At 51.9% G+C, this 17,036-nt stretch overlaps 1 protein-coding gene across 1 annotated transcript; it reads right to left on the bottom strand.

The window, feature by feature from the left end:
• Positions 1-7,435: 7,435 nt before the first annotated feature.
• On the bottom strand, positions 7,436-15,739 carry LOC106485218 (vitamin D3 hydroxylase-associated protein-like). The gene is made up of 10 exons (XM_067300777.1): positions 15,533-15,739; positions 14,693-14,806; positions 13,881-14,021; positions 12,849-12,982; positions 11,954-12,160; positions 11,300-11,356; positions 10,024-10,063; positions 9,020-9,128; positions 8,369-8,514; positions 7,436-7,753 (listed from the first exon to the last, which is right to left on the bottom strand). The coding sequence occupies exons 1-10, from the start codon at positions 15,737-15,739 to the stop codon at positions 7,436-7,438; spliced, it is 1,473 nt and encodes a 490-aa protein (XP_067156878.1).
• Positions 15,740-17,036: the final 1,297 nt, after the last annotated feature.

Below are 17,036 nucleotides of genomic sequence, written 5' to 3'. Positions count from 1 at the left end.
CCTGGGCTCAGCTCATTATCCGATCAAATAATGCCAGATCACAGTTACACAGCAGTTGGATGAGCTCAGTCGGTAACAGTGCGCATGTCAACAGATAACCCTGGTGTGGTTCTTATCAGTCTGAGCTGCCTTCCGCAGTTTGACTCCTGTAGAGTTTTGACTCTTGTATGGGTTTGACTTTTGTACAGATTAACTCCTGTACAGGTTTGACTCTTGTACAGAGTGACTCTTGTACAGGCTTCCCGACAGGTCATCTAGTGGAAAAACTCCACAGTGCCTGGATGCTTACAGTGTGAGTCTGTGGTGTCACAAAATCTCCATCAGGTCACTTCCCCTTTGCTGACTTAGTTTGTTCAGCAACCATGGGGCTGTTGGAGGATCTGCCACCAGGCTACAGCAACCCCACAGTGTGGTGACTGTGGCCATGGTACACTTGGGGTTAGTTAACTCTTGCAGAACACCCCAGAGCAAACCCCTCTTCTATGGGCTGCACCATCCTGAGTCCCACGCTTGCCTGTGCTGTGCATAACAAACTCTTGCTCACATGCAACCACATGTAATTTCTGCAGGTTGGGAGCAGCTCCAGCATGCCCTGATCACCTCTTTGAGTTGCCTGTTTATGCACCTCCCCATCCATCAGCATAGTTTCCTGAATCAGGGTCATCTCATCCCGTTCTCAGTTCACCTGGTGCACCAAAACACAAGCACTTCGATACAGCCTTTAGTAATTTCAGTTATTTTAGTTTAGGATATTGTTCACACCTGCTCATGTGTCAAGCTACAGAACCCAGTGGCAAATGTCATCACCACAAACAGCCTTTTTGCAGCTAATGAAAAACAGCCTGTCTTTTATCTGCAGAAAATAGCATCACCTGTGTCTTATCATGGCCAATTAGTTAATGGCTCTCCAAGCAATAAATAGTCCTTCCACACCTACAGGGTTGTGTAAATCTCTTTCCAACTGTTCTTCTGTTGGATTAAGATGTGTTGCTGACTGTTCCCTCTTGCAAAGCAGAACTGTTGAATGAGGGCTGTAGCTGTCCTGTCCCTCAAATCAGGGGAGCCAAAGGCCCCTTGCCTTGCTGGGGCAGAGGCTGGCATGAGCCATCTTCCCCAGGGCACTTTGCTCTTTGGCCTCACTAGGCAGGTCACACGTTCCAGGGAAGTATGTGGGACAAGAGGACCCTGCCTGTATGAGAACAGTCCTGTAGTTTTGCTTTCTCCCAGCGCTTTTCACGCCACCAGCTTTCCACAGAAAGACATTCCCAGGCTCCACAGCCAGCTGTGTTTCACACAAGGAAAAAAGTTATTAAAGCCTTGAGGACGCAGCAGCATCTCGGTAAGACGATCTGCCCTGTGCAGGAGACCAGGCAGTTGCCAAGCATCTCTGCTGAGAAACAGTGAAGCACAAAAAATGCCGACCCCTCAAATTTCTAAGCACCGGGTCCCCCCTCATGTCCATACTGGATTGCAGAAGAGGGAAAGCCACCAGCTCCCATTCTCATAACAGCCTCCCGGGAAAGGGACCGTTTTGGGAGGAAGCGCCCCGAGGGGAGCCGAGGGCAGGAGCAGGGTGCTCTGCGCCTGCAGCAGGGCTGCAGCCACCTCTCCCTCTGCCGGCTGGAGGGTCCGTGCCATGGAGGCATGCTCGGAAAAAACAGACCTGTCGGAGGGAAACTGCTTCAGCAGGGGCTGATAAGAACTTGAACATCATTAATAAGGGTGAATGGATTTTCTTTTCTAATTGAGGGATAATAGTTGTTCTGATAACAATGTTATCGACATTCATATTTTATGTTTCAGTAAAGAAAGAAAGAAACATCTCTGTTCTTCTCTGGCTTTACTTTAAGGTACAGCAATATAGAAAATGGACAGTGGCTGGAAGCCTCGTTTCAAATTCTGTGAGAGGGACTGAACTTTTTTTTTTTTTTTTACAAATCAACCTACTTAAGAAACCCCCTGGGGAAAATGTGCAACTTGCACCCTTTATTTTTGCATTTACAGTTTGACCACTCTCTCCTCTGCCCCCATGAGCTGGAGCAGGTTTGGCCGACGATGGGGGCTTTGACGTTCTCTTTCCAGCCAAGCCTATCTCGGTGGTGGGAGAAGGCTTTGGAAGCTGTGCAGGGTCCAGAAATCCTGCTGGAGAAAAACCACAGCTCGCGACCAAGCGGCACGGTTGCCAGCCGCAGAAGCGGAGCTGAAGCAGAGGCCGCTGCAGGTTAAGGGCGAAGCCAGTCAGGAGGCAGCTCTCCGGAGGATGCACGAGTGACCGATGCGTCCGCAGAGCCGCTCGCCTGCTGCCGGGCTGGACCCAGAGCCACCGGGCCGCCCGTCCCCGCTGTCGCCTCCCTCCCCAGCAGCGTGGAGCTGCAGGTCCCCGGGCGGCCGCTGCGCACCCAGCAGCGGGCAGAGTTAAGGGGAGGGTGGCAAAGGCAGAGCCCAGGGAGTGTGGAGACTGGTGGCCTCCTTCACCCTGAAACGGGGGAGATTTTCAGCGTGAATAAATGCAAAGCCCCCTATTCTGCCTGGTGCAGCGGGTTTCCCGGAGCGGCACCTGAACGAAGGACCCTCTCCAATCCGCCAGCTGTCAGACCCCAGAGCAGCGGGGAGGACTGTTTGTTTAGACCTATGTGGGTTAGGCAGCTCGGACTTTATTCTTGCACTTTGATAGGTTCCTAAATGAAAATCCAATAATATTTTAAGTAGAACGAGTTCCCATGAAAGTCATTTCTAAATCGCCCGGCTCATCCTACCTGTCGGCTGGATTCTCCATCCCCACTGGCCTAAGCCAGGCGTAACGGCGCTGCTCCCAGGAACGTTACTCCAGGAGCAGAGTCCAGCCCTGCCGGAGAGAGTGCCCGCTCCTGCCTGCCTTTAATGAACATGTAAACAGACGGGAGGCTTCTGAGCAGAGCAACCCTTCAGTCAGGAAGTTCTCCAAAGCAGCTCGGGAGAAATAATACTTTATTCCTGGTGGTGCAAATAACTGATAGGGACTGGCTAAAAAGGGTTCATGCAAATACTCCCGAATTAAGCTCCGTCTGAAGTTAGAAAGGAAAGATGATAAACACACCCGGCTTTAAAACTGCAAAATATGCTTTGCAGGCATGAAACCGGAGGAGTAACAAAACTATCTGACATCATATTAAACAGCAAAGCATTTCTTATTCTCAGGGCTGCAGTTACCTAAAACCAGAGTCCCATTAAAGAGCCCTAACTATTATTTACATTTCTAAATCTTAAAACCATTAACAAAAGCCACTTAATTCAATTACTTTCCCTGGGCGCCAATGTTATTACATTATTGTCGTGAAGCCGAGTTTGGCTCTGGGTTTCTCTTTTTTTTTTTTAATTCATTCGTCTTTTCTCCGCACCGAGTGCCTCCCCCCCACCTCCCTGTCTTCCTCTCCCCCGATGTCATTGTGTAGAACTAATGGGGTAAACTGAAATGGTATCTGTCCTCATTGACAGGTTTATGAGAATTTAATAAAGCGTGGCGCGGATAAAATGAGATATTACAAGGCCACACAAAGCTGATTGACTTCTCCACGTCAGCATTTTTATTTGGTTATTTATTTATTTCTTTTCAACGCAGGGGTGATCTCACCAGTTCTTCAGCATTGCCGGCCCGGGAGAGATGCAAGTGGGGGGAAGGCGCAGGAGGCAGCAGGGACCGATTGATTGCTTGGCTGGTTTGTTTTAAAGAAGGACCTCGATGCTTTGCGGGTTTCCGGAGGCACCAGGAGGATGAAATGGCAGGAGTCTGGTGAGGGCGCCTCTGTGGCCGCCTCTGCACGCTCAGACCCCTCGGACCTCCTCGGGGCCCAGGGCGAGCTCTCTCCAAGCCATCGGGGTGACACGGGGTGATGCTAAAATGCTCCCCCTCGGTCCGCTCGGTAGACCCTCCCCGGACACAGGCGCAGGCAGGCTTATGTCAGTCAATGCAGAGCGGCTGATCAAAATCTGCAGTAGGACCCAGAGGGTCCCCAAGAAGGAAGGTCCTGCTCCTGCCACCAGGAAGATCCTGCAACCGGCTCCTGGCCAGGCGCACGCCTGCTCCTGGCCTCAGTTTCTCCCTCTGTCCAACGTCTCTCCTGCTCTTTTAAATGTTAATTGGAGTTTGACAGATCAAACCTTCCCTCTGGGAGCACCGGGAATGTCAGGGTGTACATTTAAGTGTGTATGCTCCCATCCCATGGCAAACAGGGACAGCTGCCTGGCCTGGAAATCGGGCTTGCGCAGTGGCTGGCTGGCTGTCTCCCTCTCCTGGCCTGTTCAGAAAGTGAGGCTCAGAGAAAACAAGAATTTGGTCCGGGTATGCGCTTTTCCAGGCAAGGAAAACTTGTACTGGTGGCCAAGGAGATCTGGGTTCAGCCCAGACACACTGCGAGACACAAACGGGCTCGGGACCCCACTTAAATCTTGACCCCAAACTGTGGGAGAATGCTTCTTTGTGGCAAGACTGTCGGGATTAAACCTGGCTCCTGTTAGACTCGAAAGTTGGCCTGTGGTGGCTTGAAACTCAAATAATTTCTACCATTCCCCCCACTTCTGCAATCTGCAATCAGAGAGAGTGGCAGAGATGCCCTTGCTGTTCAAAAGCACAGGCAGCTTCGCGCGGTGCCAAGCGTGAGCTGTCAGAGAGCGCCGGCAGCCGGCGGGTTCGAGGCACAATCCTGGGCACCGGCACAAATCCTGGCAGCAGCAGGGCCATGGGCCTCTCTGAGCACCGGTGGTTTCCAGGATCAAACCCTCTCAAGACATCCTCCTTAGCAAAAGCAGGCAAGCCGGGTTGGACCAACAGCAAATCTCCCATCATTTTTTAAGAGGACTTAAAATCACCTGAAATAAAAGTGCTGCTCCCTACAAATGCTCAAGCTGTCCCATCACCCAAAGAGCCAGAAAAGAGGCTGCTGCTTCCTTTAGTGCTCATTGCAAGCCAAGCACATAGTGCAGGCTTTTAGGGTGCAAAAGCCTCCAGAGCACCAGATTTATGCCAGGCCAGCAGCTCAATCCTGCTCTCTGGTGGCTCACACCCGAAAGGCCATATCGCATCCAGCAGTCTTCCCTTCTCTGAGCAGTGTGAGGAACACCGAGCCTGGCCCAGCATTCACACAGGGGTTGGAAAGGGTCTGTGCCCCCCCCTTTTGCTTTTCCACTCCACAAAGGGGTGCAACCGACTCCCACTCCTTTAAAATCCCCTCCAAACCTGTGCAGAGGCCTGCTCCCCCTTTTCGGTTTGCGCTGCAGGAAGCACCCTGCTGCCCTACACACTTAACTCGCACCCCCTGCACCAGCCTTTCCTGGGCTGCCCCAGGCTGCAAACATGCCCCTCACCGTGTCTCCTTGCTGAAGGGCCACGGGGCGCGGAGCAAACCAGGGAGCATTTCTTCCCAATTTCTGCCCAGCTGTGACGTACGCGCGCTGCCAGCCCCACCAACACGGCAATACAGGGGCTCACTCAAAGCACAGGGCATATGCAGACATCCTCGGGGGACACCACGTCTGCCGTTCCCACCACCACCACCAGCCTCCCAGGACCAGGCCACCACTGCTTGTGACCCCAGTAATGGTTTTAATCGATTCAACAGACCCTGAGGCAGCATCCTATAAAGACTGGGCTCACATCATGCAATGCTCAGGAGCATTTCAACCTCTTCTCCATGCTGGCTTCACTCCAAAAAGTTTTAAACCCAGAGATGACATCCTATTCTCTCCTCTGAAATGCACCAGTAAAGAAAAAGACATGGCCAAACTTGTCCCCCTTCTCCAGCTTTGCTGTTCTGGCTCTGCTCCCCCTCCCTGAGCACCAGAGTTGCTCAGGATGTAAATGTATGTAAATCTTTGGCAGTATCCACAATAGCCCCGTATCTCCTGCTCTCTTTCTCTCTCCAAGCAGCTGGAGTAATTACAGTGTAGCAGTGCCAACATGAGGCATTTCTGCTGATGAATGCACTCAATCTAAGCACAGTTTTATGTATCATTAATTCCCGTAGCATTCAAAAAAATAACTTTTTTGATGGCAGATAATACTGTAATCACTCACAATTGCCAATACAATTATCTTCATTCAGCTGTGTAAAACAACTACAGGAGTAATTTTAGCCACTTAAATTTTCTTTCTCACTCTTTTCTTTTCTTATTTTTTAATGTTCACATGAAATGCAAAGCGGCTTGGACTCAGGTTGCTGTGACATAGTCACTACTAGAAAGGAGTCCTCACTCCCCCACCTGTACAGAGAGGAGGAGGTTTTCAGAGCCAGCCCCCTGCCCCCCGTGTTTGCAAGTTGAAGTATTTGCTTAAGGTGCTTTAAGCAGTTTTAGCGATCTCCAAAAGGGTCCCAGCATCCTGGACACCTCACTGCTAATCACTTTCCTGACTTCCCATCAACACTTTCCTGACTTCCCATCAAGCCACCACACAATAGCTGCTCCATGTTACATATGGAGCAGCCAGCTAAGGGTAAAAAACACTTATAAAATCCCATGCCCCCAAAACCTCTTCTAGCCAGCAAGCCCCATAATTTAATAGGCCAAATGAGGTGGAATGTCTCCTCTCAAAGATATTTTGAGAGGTCTGAGTGTTGCTAAAGGACCCCTGGCACTTTTCACAGGCACAGGAACTGAGCAGTGACAAGGAGGGTCAGCAGAGCTGCTGGTTTGTACTCCAAGTTTTATTTCCATAGAGGGGGAAGTGGAGATTTGCATATCACAGAGCAGTGAGCTTAACCTGGGTGATCAGTTGGCTTTGGTCCTCGCTTGACATGTCACCTTCAGCTGCTTGTGTTTGCACATCAGGCTCTGGCACATGGGGCTGTGGGTCCCTCTCTTCATCCCTCTGGGGTGCCTGTGCTTGCACATCAAGCCCTGGCTCACCAGGCTGTGGGTCCCTCTCTTCATCCCTCTGGGGTGCCTGGGCTTGAACATCAAGCCCTGGCTCACCAGGCTGTGGGTCCCTCTCTTCATCCCTCTGGGGTGCCTGTGCTTGCACATCAAGCTCTGGCTCACCAGGCTGTGGGTCCCTCTCTTCATCCCTCTGGGGTGCCTGTGCTTGCACATCAAGCCCTGGCTCACCAGGCTGTGGGTCCCTCTCTTCATCCCTCTGGGGTGCCTGTGCTTGCACATCAAGCCCTGGCTCACAAGGCTGTGGGTCCCTCTCTTCATCCCTCTGGGGTGCCTGGGCTTGAACATCAAGCTCTGGCTCACCAGGCTGTGGATCCCTCTCTTCATCCCTTTGGGGTGCCTGGGCTTGAACATCAGGTTCTGGCTCACCAGGCTGCAGGTCCCTTTTCATGTGAGGTGGGCGAATCAGGATTGGCCCTTCAGTCTCCTCATCTGACCGGGACACCAGTGTTGCAACATCAGGTTGGGATGACAACATTTGCACATCACTCTGCATGTCTGGTTGGAGAGCAGCTGTTTGCATGTCATCTCACAGGTCCTCTGCGATGGTGATTTGCAAGGCCGTTCTTTGCAATGTTGGACCCTCCTCTGCCTTGCTGGTCATGCTGGACACATCTGGCAATGTGCTACTTGACTTTTGGGATTGCTGAGCCACAGAGGCTGCTCCTGGTGGGGTCTGATTTAGTCCATGTCTCTGGGCTGCATTAGCCCCAGATGCATCGGTTGTCCATTTCTTCTCACAGGTCAGTCTTTCAACCTCTTTCATGAACCGAAGGCACAACTCCTCCTGCCATGGTAAAGCCACACACTGGACGGCCACAGGCAGCCCCACGGCTCCTTCCACAGCCTAAAACAGATGAAGAGCAGAGAAGCATGATGGGATGCTCAAAGGCTGAAGATCAAATACAGTTCCAAGTTCCGGTGGAAGGAAGGTCTCCAGGACCTTAATGAAAATACCACAGAACAGGAGCCACACACAGGAGCACTGTCCTGGCCCACGGTCCCCAGGGAAAGAGAAAGTCAGGGACACCTCTTCTAGAAGGCAGTAGAAGTGGCTTCTTCTCTGGCAGCCAATCCGGACCCCAAGTGGTCCCACATCTAGCAAGCTATAGTGTCACCAGCAGCAAACACTTGCCAGGAGATACTGGTAAAGGCTCTGGCTGAAAGTGTTTGGACCATGCCACCAAACCAGCTCGAAGGGATCAGGCTATAACATGTCAAAGACAGACTAGCCAAGTTTTTAGCGCTAACACCTCAGCAAAGGAAGGCAAGTAGAAGAGCAGAGACCCCATATACTTAAATGGTGCCAGGTTTGGGGCTGCATGACAGCAGCCGAGGTTGTCACAAAGCCTGCGTGACCCCACAGTCCAGTGTGGGATTACCGTGATCTGAAAAAACGAGCTCTGGAGCAACGAGATTGCCCTGGGCTACCCAAGTCCTGAAAAGGACCTGTCTTTCTCACCTTCCTCAGCTTCTTGTCCCAGGGCTCATCCAAGTACCCGCTGTAAAGCTGCAGCTGTTCTTCATCTGCCTCTGTGACCAAGGCGACAGACACGACTCCCGCAGGGAAGTTGAGGATGTTGTACAACATGGTGGAGGACAGAGAGTCTGGAGAAGATGGGGGGAAGGAGTGGGAGATCCTGGGGGCACATGTAAGGCCTGTGATATGCCAAAAACACTCTGAGGTGGACTCACATCCTGCTGCTTCAAACGCAAGTGCCCAAACCATGCAAGCAGAAGCAAAACATCCTAGAGCCAGGAGCAGTTCCTGACGGGGGGCTTGCGCTGGGCAGTATTAACCATAGGCAGGAGAGGGCAGCTGAACCAGCTAATTTATCATTTCAATCCCCCACCTTGAAACCTTCCCAGCAGCTGATATATTTTTGGTGTTCAGGATCTTTAGGCTGTGCCCACCCCAGCTTTCACTTTGCCTTAATGTCACCCCTTGAGATGTCCTCTAACCCTACAGGCAGGATGAGAGGGGAGGGCTTGAGGTACATGGAAACAAAGCTAGGACTTCCACAAGGATTTTCATGGATTTCTCTGCCTCCAAAAGGGTTTGGTGGACTTCCAGTGGAGCCTGTCCATACGTCACCTCCTCTTTGAGGCTTACCAAGGTTTGTCTCCAAGTAGCCCAAGGTGAAGGCCGGCCCCAGCACTGGACACAGTATAACGTCCAGGTCAAGGTTCTTCCATCGGGTGATGAATTCCCAGCGATAAACCTGGCCAGAGAGAGTCAAGAGGTTGTTATGGATTCCAGGATGCACCAGCCTCCTTCTCTCTCGGGAGCTCGTGGTACTTTCCCAGCTCCATAGGTGATGAGAGGGGTGCAGAGAAGTGCAGACCAGCCCCACCACAGCACCCAGTCCAGGGAGGACTCAGGAGCCTGTCCCCTGTCTATACAATCCTATGGCTTTCTGCAACACGTTAGCAATCAGTATGGACATTTCTTTAATGCCTGGGTTGACCTCAGTCGAGTGTTCTTGAGTCAAATTCACTTTCACCTCAGCAGGAACTAGAAAAAAGATATTGCCTATACCAGTGATTTTTCATGCTCGGCCCCTGTATGTTGCGCCCATTTGTAACCTGTTACTTACAGCTGCCTGGGAGCAATACTAGAGATGCACAGGCCAGGGGTAGTGACTGAAGCCTTAGGGTGTTTGGTTTCAGCAAACAGGTGAACAGCATGAGTAGACTGCAAGGACCAGGAAAAAGGGACATGCTAGGGGCCAGTCACCAATAATTCCCACTTCTCTGAAAGTGTTTTGCTGTTTCCCACTGAGAACAAAATCTTTGATGTTGACAAAGACACACACTACATTGCAAAGCTGGCTCCTGGGAAATCTTTTTTCCCACGGCTGTAACAGCAAAACTGTCCCCTATGGAGCAGCAAAATTCAATTTTGCATTTTTTGCAAGAAGCATGAAGCCATCTGGGATTCAGAGCAGACTGTTTCCTGCATGGATGGAGACCTTACAGAAATCAGGGACCAGGATTTTATCTGTGGATGTCACACAGCAGCCTGAGGACCCATGTCAAACAGCCATCACACCAGTGGCAAGACAGCCTCGCTCAGGAGCAGGGATGGTATTCATCACGTTCACAGAGTCCCATTACCATCATGGCAGCATGGAGGTCTGCGAGTTCCTTCGATGACCTGCAACGAGCCGAACACAAAACTGTGTTGGTCACTGAGCGGGCACGCAGCCGGGCAGGGGCCAATATGCACCATGCCTCCCTGGGGAAAGAGGCAGAGTGTGTGCGATGCAGTAATGCCACTAGCCCCACACACGAGCAGGTACCCTGAGAAATGTTGCAGCAAAGCTCTCCTTAACCTGATCCTCACACTGCGGAACAGGCCCAGCTGAAAACTCATTGCTACACATTTATTGTGGCTCTGTAGCCACATAGTGATTACAAGAACAATTTCTGGGGCTGTTTTTCCTGCCAGCAGGGAAAAGAAACCCCAATCTTATGACTGCTCTTATGTCAGTGCCACCAAACAGCTCATGGTTAAGCAGGGGAGGCAGTTAAACCGGGAAGAAACTAATTGTCTGTCCCCACTCAGGGATGGGTCAAGGGTGGATGTGCTGCTATCACACAAGATTGTCCTTTTTTCTTTCTCTCCTTCCCACCACCCATGACCATGAAAGAAGATCTTATATTATGCAGCTACCAAACAAAGATAGGAAATTTTAGGTCCATAAGATCTAGCCCCCAGGTTCACTCTACATGGCCTCTGGTAACATCATTTTTTGCATATGTGTGTCCACATATTGCTGATTAAGTTGATAGGTATTTTTTTGGCCAGGGCTGAGAAGGGCTTTCCACTCCCACTGTGACAAAACTGGCTATGGACCGACACGCTCTGTGCCCTTGGCAGTTCTGATCTCCATTATCTCTTCTGCAATAAGCAGGGAGGGAAAGGTGCTTCCTTCTCCCTTGCCCCAGACATGAATAAAGAACAGAGGCAATGCTGGTGGGAAGAGCTGGCCCATCACAGCCAAAACGCTGCTTGTCATTGATTAAATGGAGACTGCAAAAATACATGAGAAGGCAGGAAAAATCAGCTTGCAGATTTGCAAGTTGATCAAGCAAAGTTGACTGAGGCTAGTGAGAGGCATAAAAAGGGTGCTACAAGGGTGTTGTTCTCAGTGCTATGAGTGCTAATACCTGCCCCAAGGACCTTAATTATTAACCCTTAAACATCCACAAGGATCTCACTCCCATTGACTGAAATGAAGAGCAGGCAGCCAGAGAGCTTGGTAAATCTAGGTGGCAATTTTCTCTGACCAAGATGAGCTGTGAAGCCATCAGGCCACCCTTGTTCTCTGAGGGGGCTTTTTATCAGCAGCAATAACAAGCATCTTCCTTGCTTTTGAGGTCTCCTCACCCAGAATCTGACTCACCTGTTTGGAGGCGATGCACTGGACCACTAACTCCCCAGTAACTGTGGAAGAGAAAGAAACACATTTTTAAATACAAACGACAGCAGTATCTGGGACTCATGGACAGAGGGTGAGACAGAGATTGAAAGCCTGCCCCAGGGGAAGTTGCCCAAGGTTTGTGATCAGGAAGAAAGTCTTGTGGGCAGGGCTGCAACTAGGAGCCCTAGTTGCTGCAGGTCCCTCAGACACTGGCAACACCCACAGTTGCTCCTGTTCTCCCTTCTCTGGCCACTGGGTTGCTTTGTGGCTTGCCTCCTAAAGGTTGTAAAGTTTCTCTGTGGATGACAAGACATGTGGGTTGGACATTTGGTGGCCCCTTCCAGACTAAATGTCAGCTTTTGTGGGTTGGTTGAGCCAGGTGATTTCTCCCAGCCCTTTGCCTGGCTTTGGAGGGCAAGGCTAGACGACATACATCCCATCTGCAGCTCTTGAGACCAAGCTCCTTCAGGGCATCTCTTCCTGAAGTGGGAAGAGCATGCTGAGCACATCATCCTCACCCTGCAAGGGGCTGGCTGGGAATTCAGTTGTGCTAGCCTGCAAATGTCAGTCAGAAAACACAGACTTTCGACAGGGCAGGCAGGGCAGACCCCAGCACCTACCTGAGCCTGTCACTCGTGGGCTTGAGCCCACACAGCCCACAGAAGCTGGACAGCAGGCGGATGCTGCCACCAATGTCCAACCCAATGCCCAGGATGGAGCCTCCTCCTGCGAACAGAGCTCCCTCCCCTCCAGAGCAGCCTCCAGGGCTCTTCTTGTGGTTGAGAGGGTTCAGTGTCTGGCCATAAATGGCATTACTGCAGTCATAGCTGGGAGAGATCGAAAGGGACAAGTCAGTCACCGGGAACCTGCTCATCATCCCTGCTCTGGAGGATGGGGGAGCACTCACTCAGTGGGTAAATTCAATTGGGTGAGAACAACTTGGGTAACTCAGAAGTGGACAACATGGACTACTTGGCCAATACAAGCCTGCTGCTGACGAGTCTTGGTCCCTCTTCCAACAGCAGTGCAAGCACAGGGGAAAACAAAACCCATGAGGGACCACAGAGCTCATGAGTGGAGAACAGAGGGAAGGAGGAGGCTGGGCCTTGCTACTGTCCTCAGCTCAGCTGCATCCATATGATGGAGCATTGGTGGCTGCAGGGTGGCCAAGCAGAAGTGTAAGGGGCAGAAATGGATGCACCTTGAACCACGGTTATGCCAATAGGTAGGCCCTGAGGTGGCTTCAAATTCAAGGAAGGGGACAGAGTCTAAGTTGCCTGGTCTGTGAAACCTTGTAGAGAAATTAGTGCTCAGTGTATTGCAGAGCAGCTACTGAATTGCACTCTTCCCTGTTGCCCCTCTCCAGCTTCCTGAAGCAAAGGTCTCAGCGGTGTCTCAGGGAGTCAGGGGGCATTTTCTACCGCCCCCCCAAGACCATGTCCCAGGGCAAGTTCCACAGGGCTAAGCCTGGGACAAGACATGGCCACCATTACTGAAGTAGGTCCCGCCAATTACTTGATCACGCATTGTGCCGTGTTGGTTTTCACGAAGGGGATGGCTCCTTGGCTCCTCAGCACTCTCACCAGCACGCTCTCCTCTTGCTCTAGGAGGCTAAGTTTCGGTCCCGAACCACAGATGCAGCCATAGCCCTTGAACCCAGAGGGCAGACACAGAACTCGTTAGAGATAAGAAGTGGGGATACGGCACCGCTGCTAATAAGCAAGCTTGCAGGCCCAACTTGAGTGTTGGGCCCATGGAGACATGGAAACCATGTCTCCAGCCTGAAGCTGTTCCCAAAAAAGAGTCTGACACTCCAGGGAAGTTTTAGGACCAACATGTAGCTGCAGTCAGATGCAAATAGGCCTTTTTTCCCTTATTCCCAACCTCAGGCTCAAGTGACTCTAAACACTATGACACTCTTCCCTATCCCACACTTCAGTCCTCTCTCCTTTCCCCATTGGGCATTTCCCCTTGTGGAGGTCTGACTTCAGGTCCCTTTTCCCCTCACCCAGAGCAGGCTTTGCCCATTCCTCACACCTCCAACTCTCCTCATGGCTCTGAGCCCTTCACCTTTCTGCTCCTACCCAGTCCTATCGGAAGATGCTTGACACCAGGTTTTGGGGTGGGACCATTTGGAGGAAGCGGGTTTGAAAGGCAGTTGCCATGGAGTCCAGCGAAAGACATGATTAGTGGAGATAGGCACCATGGTGAGGTAGCCACTGAAATCAGTGCAAATGGCATCAATACAGGGAGCAAAATTTGCCTCCTGAAGAGGTAACCAGGGTTGGGAACTGAGGGATCAGTGCTGTGGTTCAGTGCCTTGCCTACAGCTGGAGCTGGAGGGAATTGCCTTAGGGAGGCAGCAGTTTAGGGTTTATGGCATCTATTTCTAACCAGCAGGATGCAGTGGTGAGTAGACACAGGAAAAAGCCCATTATAAATCAGTCTTCTCAATGACATGGCATGTGCACATCTGCCAACCTGACTGCTCACCAGCTCTTAGCTCCACACACTGAGCTTCCCAAATAAGGGGACAAGGGGAAACACCTTGCAAGCCACATGATCCTTAATGCTGATGGGAACACCGTAGAGCAACCCTTTCTTCTGGTTTCTCATTTCCTGGATGTGATGCAGGCAGCTAGGAATAAATGCTGTCACACAGTTCACCTCCTGGTTGACTTCTAAGGCCTTAGCACGGAAGCACAGAACAGAAGAGAAAGGCCAATCACCTCTCTATTCCATGCAGCTCGCTGTCCTGAGCTTATTCTTTAAAGTTATGCATTAGCAAGAAGAGAAAACCCACCACTACCTTCTGGGAGATTCTCTGCTGTTTCCTATTTGATCTAAAAAGTGCTCCATCCCAGGGTTTCCCTTTGAAGGTCCCTTTGAAGGATCTTCAGGAGCTGAGCACTTCATCTGATGGACTGTATCTGGCCCATGAGCCCTTAGCTGACAACCTTCCTAATTGATATCTGAGGTTCATTCAGCCTTGGAAGAAAGCAGGGTTTTTTCTCACGAAAGAGATTTTAAACACATCACTATCTATCTTGAGCATGGTACTTGTGATGGTTAATGCACCTGTGGGGACCTGGACTGGATGTCCTTCTTAGCCCTTTGCAGTCTGGTGCTCCTGCCACAGTGGAAGGTGTGCAAGGTGCTCTGCAGGCACACAGTAAGGCAGGATCTGTCCCTGTACCAGAGCACCAGTCCTCTGCACAGGCAGAACAAGAGAACCAGGGCCATTTCTGCTGGACAGGTGACAAAGAAAAACTCAGGGAGATGGACTTCTTTGTTCTACGGTCAGAAAAGACTGGGGATTTATCTGCTGCCTGTCCTGCCTAGCAGGGCTGGTCCCTCACCTTCTCTATGTAGGAGTAGAGGATGGTCTCCGGAGACAGGGAACCTTCCCTCAGTTTCTCCACCAGCTCCGTGAGCGGCAGTGACAGGATGTGGCTAGTCTGGACATCCGGGTTCTGCAAAGGTGTCAGGAACAATTTAACTTCACCCAAATGAACTCCTGTTTATAACAAACCCCAAAAGGAAAACAGGTTCATATCGGGAGTCAGCCCTATTAAAGGCTAGGCTGCTGATAAACCAGCTGTGCTAGGCACTGCCAGCATGTGGCAATGCCAGCAGTGTTTGGAAAATCATAGTGATTGAAGTTTGAGCTGTGAGTGAAGTGAAAGAGCCTGCATGGAAGCAGGAATGATTTGCAACTAATTTAGGACCTGATCCTGCCAGCATTAGGCTGAGTGATCCCTTCCCTCCAGCATGCATGGAGTTAGCGAGCTCTGGACCCCCATCTGCTCCCCGGTGTGCGAGAAGCAGGTGCCCTGATGAGGAGCATGAGATACAGGCTGAGCAAAGAAGCTTGCACAAGTCTAGGTCCTCTTCCAGACCAGTTCCCCTCAGCTCTGCTGGTGGAGAATATACGTGAGCGCTCCCTAATCTGCTTCAGAGCAGTGTCCACCAAGCTGGCAAAAACTGCCTGTTCAACCTGTTTATGGTAACTCAGATACTCCAGCTTGAAGCAGATTAGGGAGCAACCAGCCATACCTCTGACTGAGCTCTGGAGGCACAGCGAGGAGGACTAGCATCTTTTGCAGTCAATGGTGACTACAAAGTGAACAGATGTCCACACCCTCATTTGAAACATGCCATTTTCTTGCAGGGACAAAAGGAATCAAATGTGACATTACCTCTTTCTTGAACTGCTGGACAGCCTTCTCCATCTGCTCCAGGGCCTCTGCATGGTGCTTAGCTCGGACAAACTTCCTCTTCATCAGCTTTCTCACGGCCCAGGCGAGAGCCTTGAGGGCTGCGGTGGAGCTGCACACCAGGATGGGGATGGAGCAGGGGTTATCCCTAAACGCCGAGAGGAGCTGCTTCACCTTCTCACAGATCATGGTGGCAAAGCCTTCTCAGGAGTCAGCAACGTACACGGAGAGAAGAAACGAAGGAAAAGAGGCCGCTAGCTGCTGTCAGTGAAGCTTGGACCTGCTTCCCAGTAACAGCAGGCTGGACAACCCCTGGGGAGCGAGGCCGGACCCACTTCACATCTCTGAAGGGCGGCCCGGGCGCTTTCTCCTGGCTGGGGCGTGGGGCTCGGCTCCACGGCACATCGGTGCCCCCAGACCTCACGCCAGCCCCCGCTGCGTCCCCCCGCCGGAGCGCGTCGCGGCCGTCCCCCGGCACGGGGCCACGGGCCAGCGGCACCACCGGTGCCCAACCGCCCGCTTCCAACCGCCGCCTGGAACCCCGGAGCAGAGCCGGCCGGTGCCGCCACGGCGCTCGGGGCTCCCCGCGCTCCCGCGAGGGTCCGGGGCTTGCCACCATCCCGCACGGCACATCCCCTCCGCCGCGTTTATCCCCCCCATACGCTCGCTCGGGAGAGGGGAGAAGGTGGGTCTTGCGCAGCGGTGCCTGGGGGGACCTGCGCGCCGGGCTCGAAGCTCCTGTTTTATTTGCTTCCTTCCGACAAGCTGAAAAGCTGGAAATCTTTCCCGCGTGAGAGGTTTTAAGCTGGGCTGACGGCGGGGAGAGGGTACAGGAGTAATTTTCATGGGACTGCAGTGCCCGTGGAAGCTCGCGCTGCCGTCTAACCCTCCAAACCCCACAGCCAAACAGAGTGGGGGAAAAAGGGGGAAAAGAAAAACAAAAAAACAAACAGTGGCTGGGAAATAAAAGCTGTTGCTGCACATTACCTCTTGATCCAAATTAACAGGGAGATGCTTGTGCTCAAAGACAGAGCAAGAAGCTGCGAGCCATGAGTTCAGAGAAGGCTCTTCACCCAAACAGCGCACGCCTGGGTGAAGAAGGCCTCTCACATCGTGGGCTTCAGCCTTTCCACGTCGAATATTCGCATGGCTTCAACGCCCTCTGGCACGGAGAGTCCCAGGACACTGCGCACATGCAGCGTGGCGTTTCCCTCCCTCTCGGCCAGGGTCTCTTGCCAGTCGCTGGGGTGCTGCCAGGGGAGTCCTGATGGCCTGAGGGCTGAAGCAAAGCCAGTGGCCTGACAGTAACGCCAGGAAAATCAGGTCTGGGGGATGTCACCCTCCATCGCATTTTCTAGCTCAGCACCACATCTGCCAGGGATGGCTTAGGCACAGCCGATCCTGCTGGGAGGCAGGAGGACAAAGAAAACATCCCAAATCCTTCCCACCAGTTTTTCCATGATCCTATAGAGAGCATCTAAACAGG

This window comes from Apteryx mantelli, chromosome 8 (assembly GCF_036417845.1).
Source record: "Apteryx mantelli isolate bAptMan1 chromosome 8, bAptMan1.hap1, whole genome shotgun sequence".
Taxonomy (NCBI): Eukaryota; Metazoa; Chordata; class Aves; order Apterygiformes; family Apterygidae; genus Apteryx; species Apteryx mantelli.
This window is presented reverse-complemented; position numbering and strand designations above follow the sequence as displayed.

Excerpts from the sequence above, each read along its gene's own strand:
- LOC106485218 (XM_067300777.1), bottom strand. The coding sequence starts at position 15,739 with ATGATCTGTGAGAAGGTGAAGCAGCTCCTCTCGGCGTTTAGGGATAAC. Across the intron at positions 14,807-15,532 it reads TCCAGCAGTTCAAGAAAGAG|AACCCGGATGTCCAGACTAG; the intron begins GTAATGTCACAT and ends ACACCTTTGCAG. Across the intron at positions 11,357-11,953 it reads CCCACGAGTGACAGGCTCAG|TTACTGGGGAGTTAGTGGTC; the intron begins GTAGGTGCTGGG and ends TCTCTTCCACAG.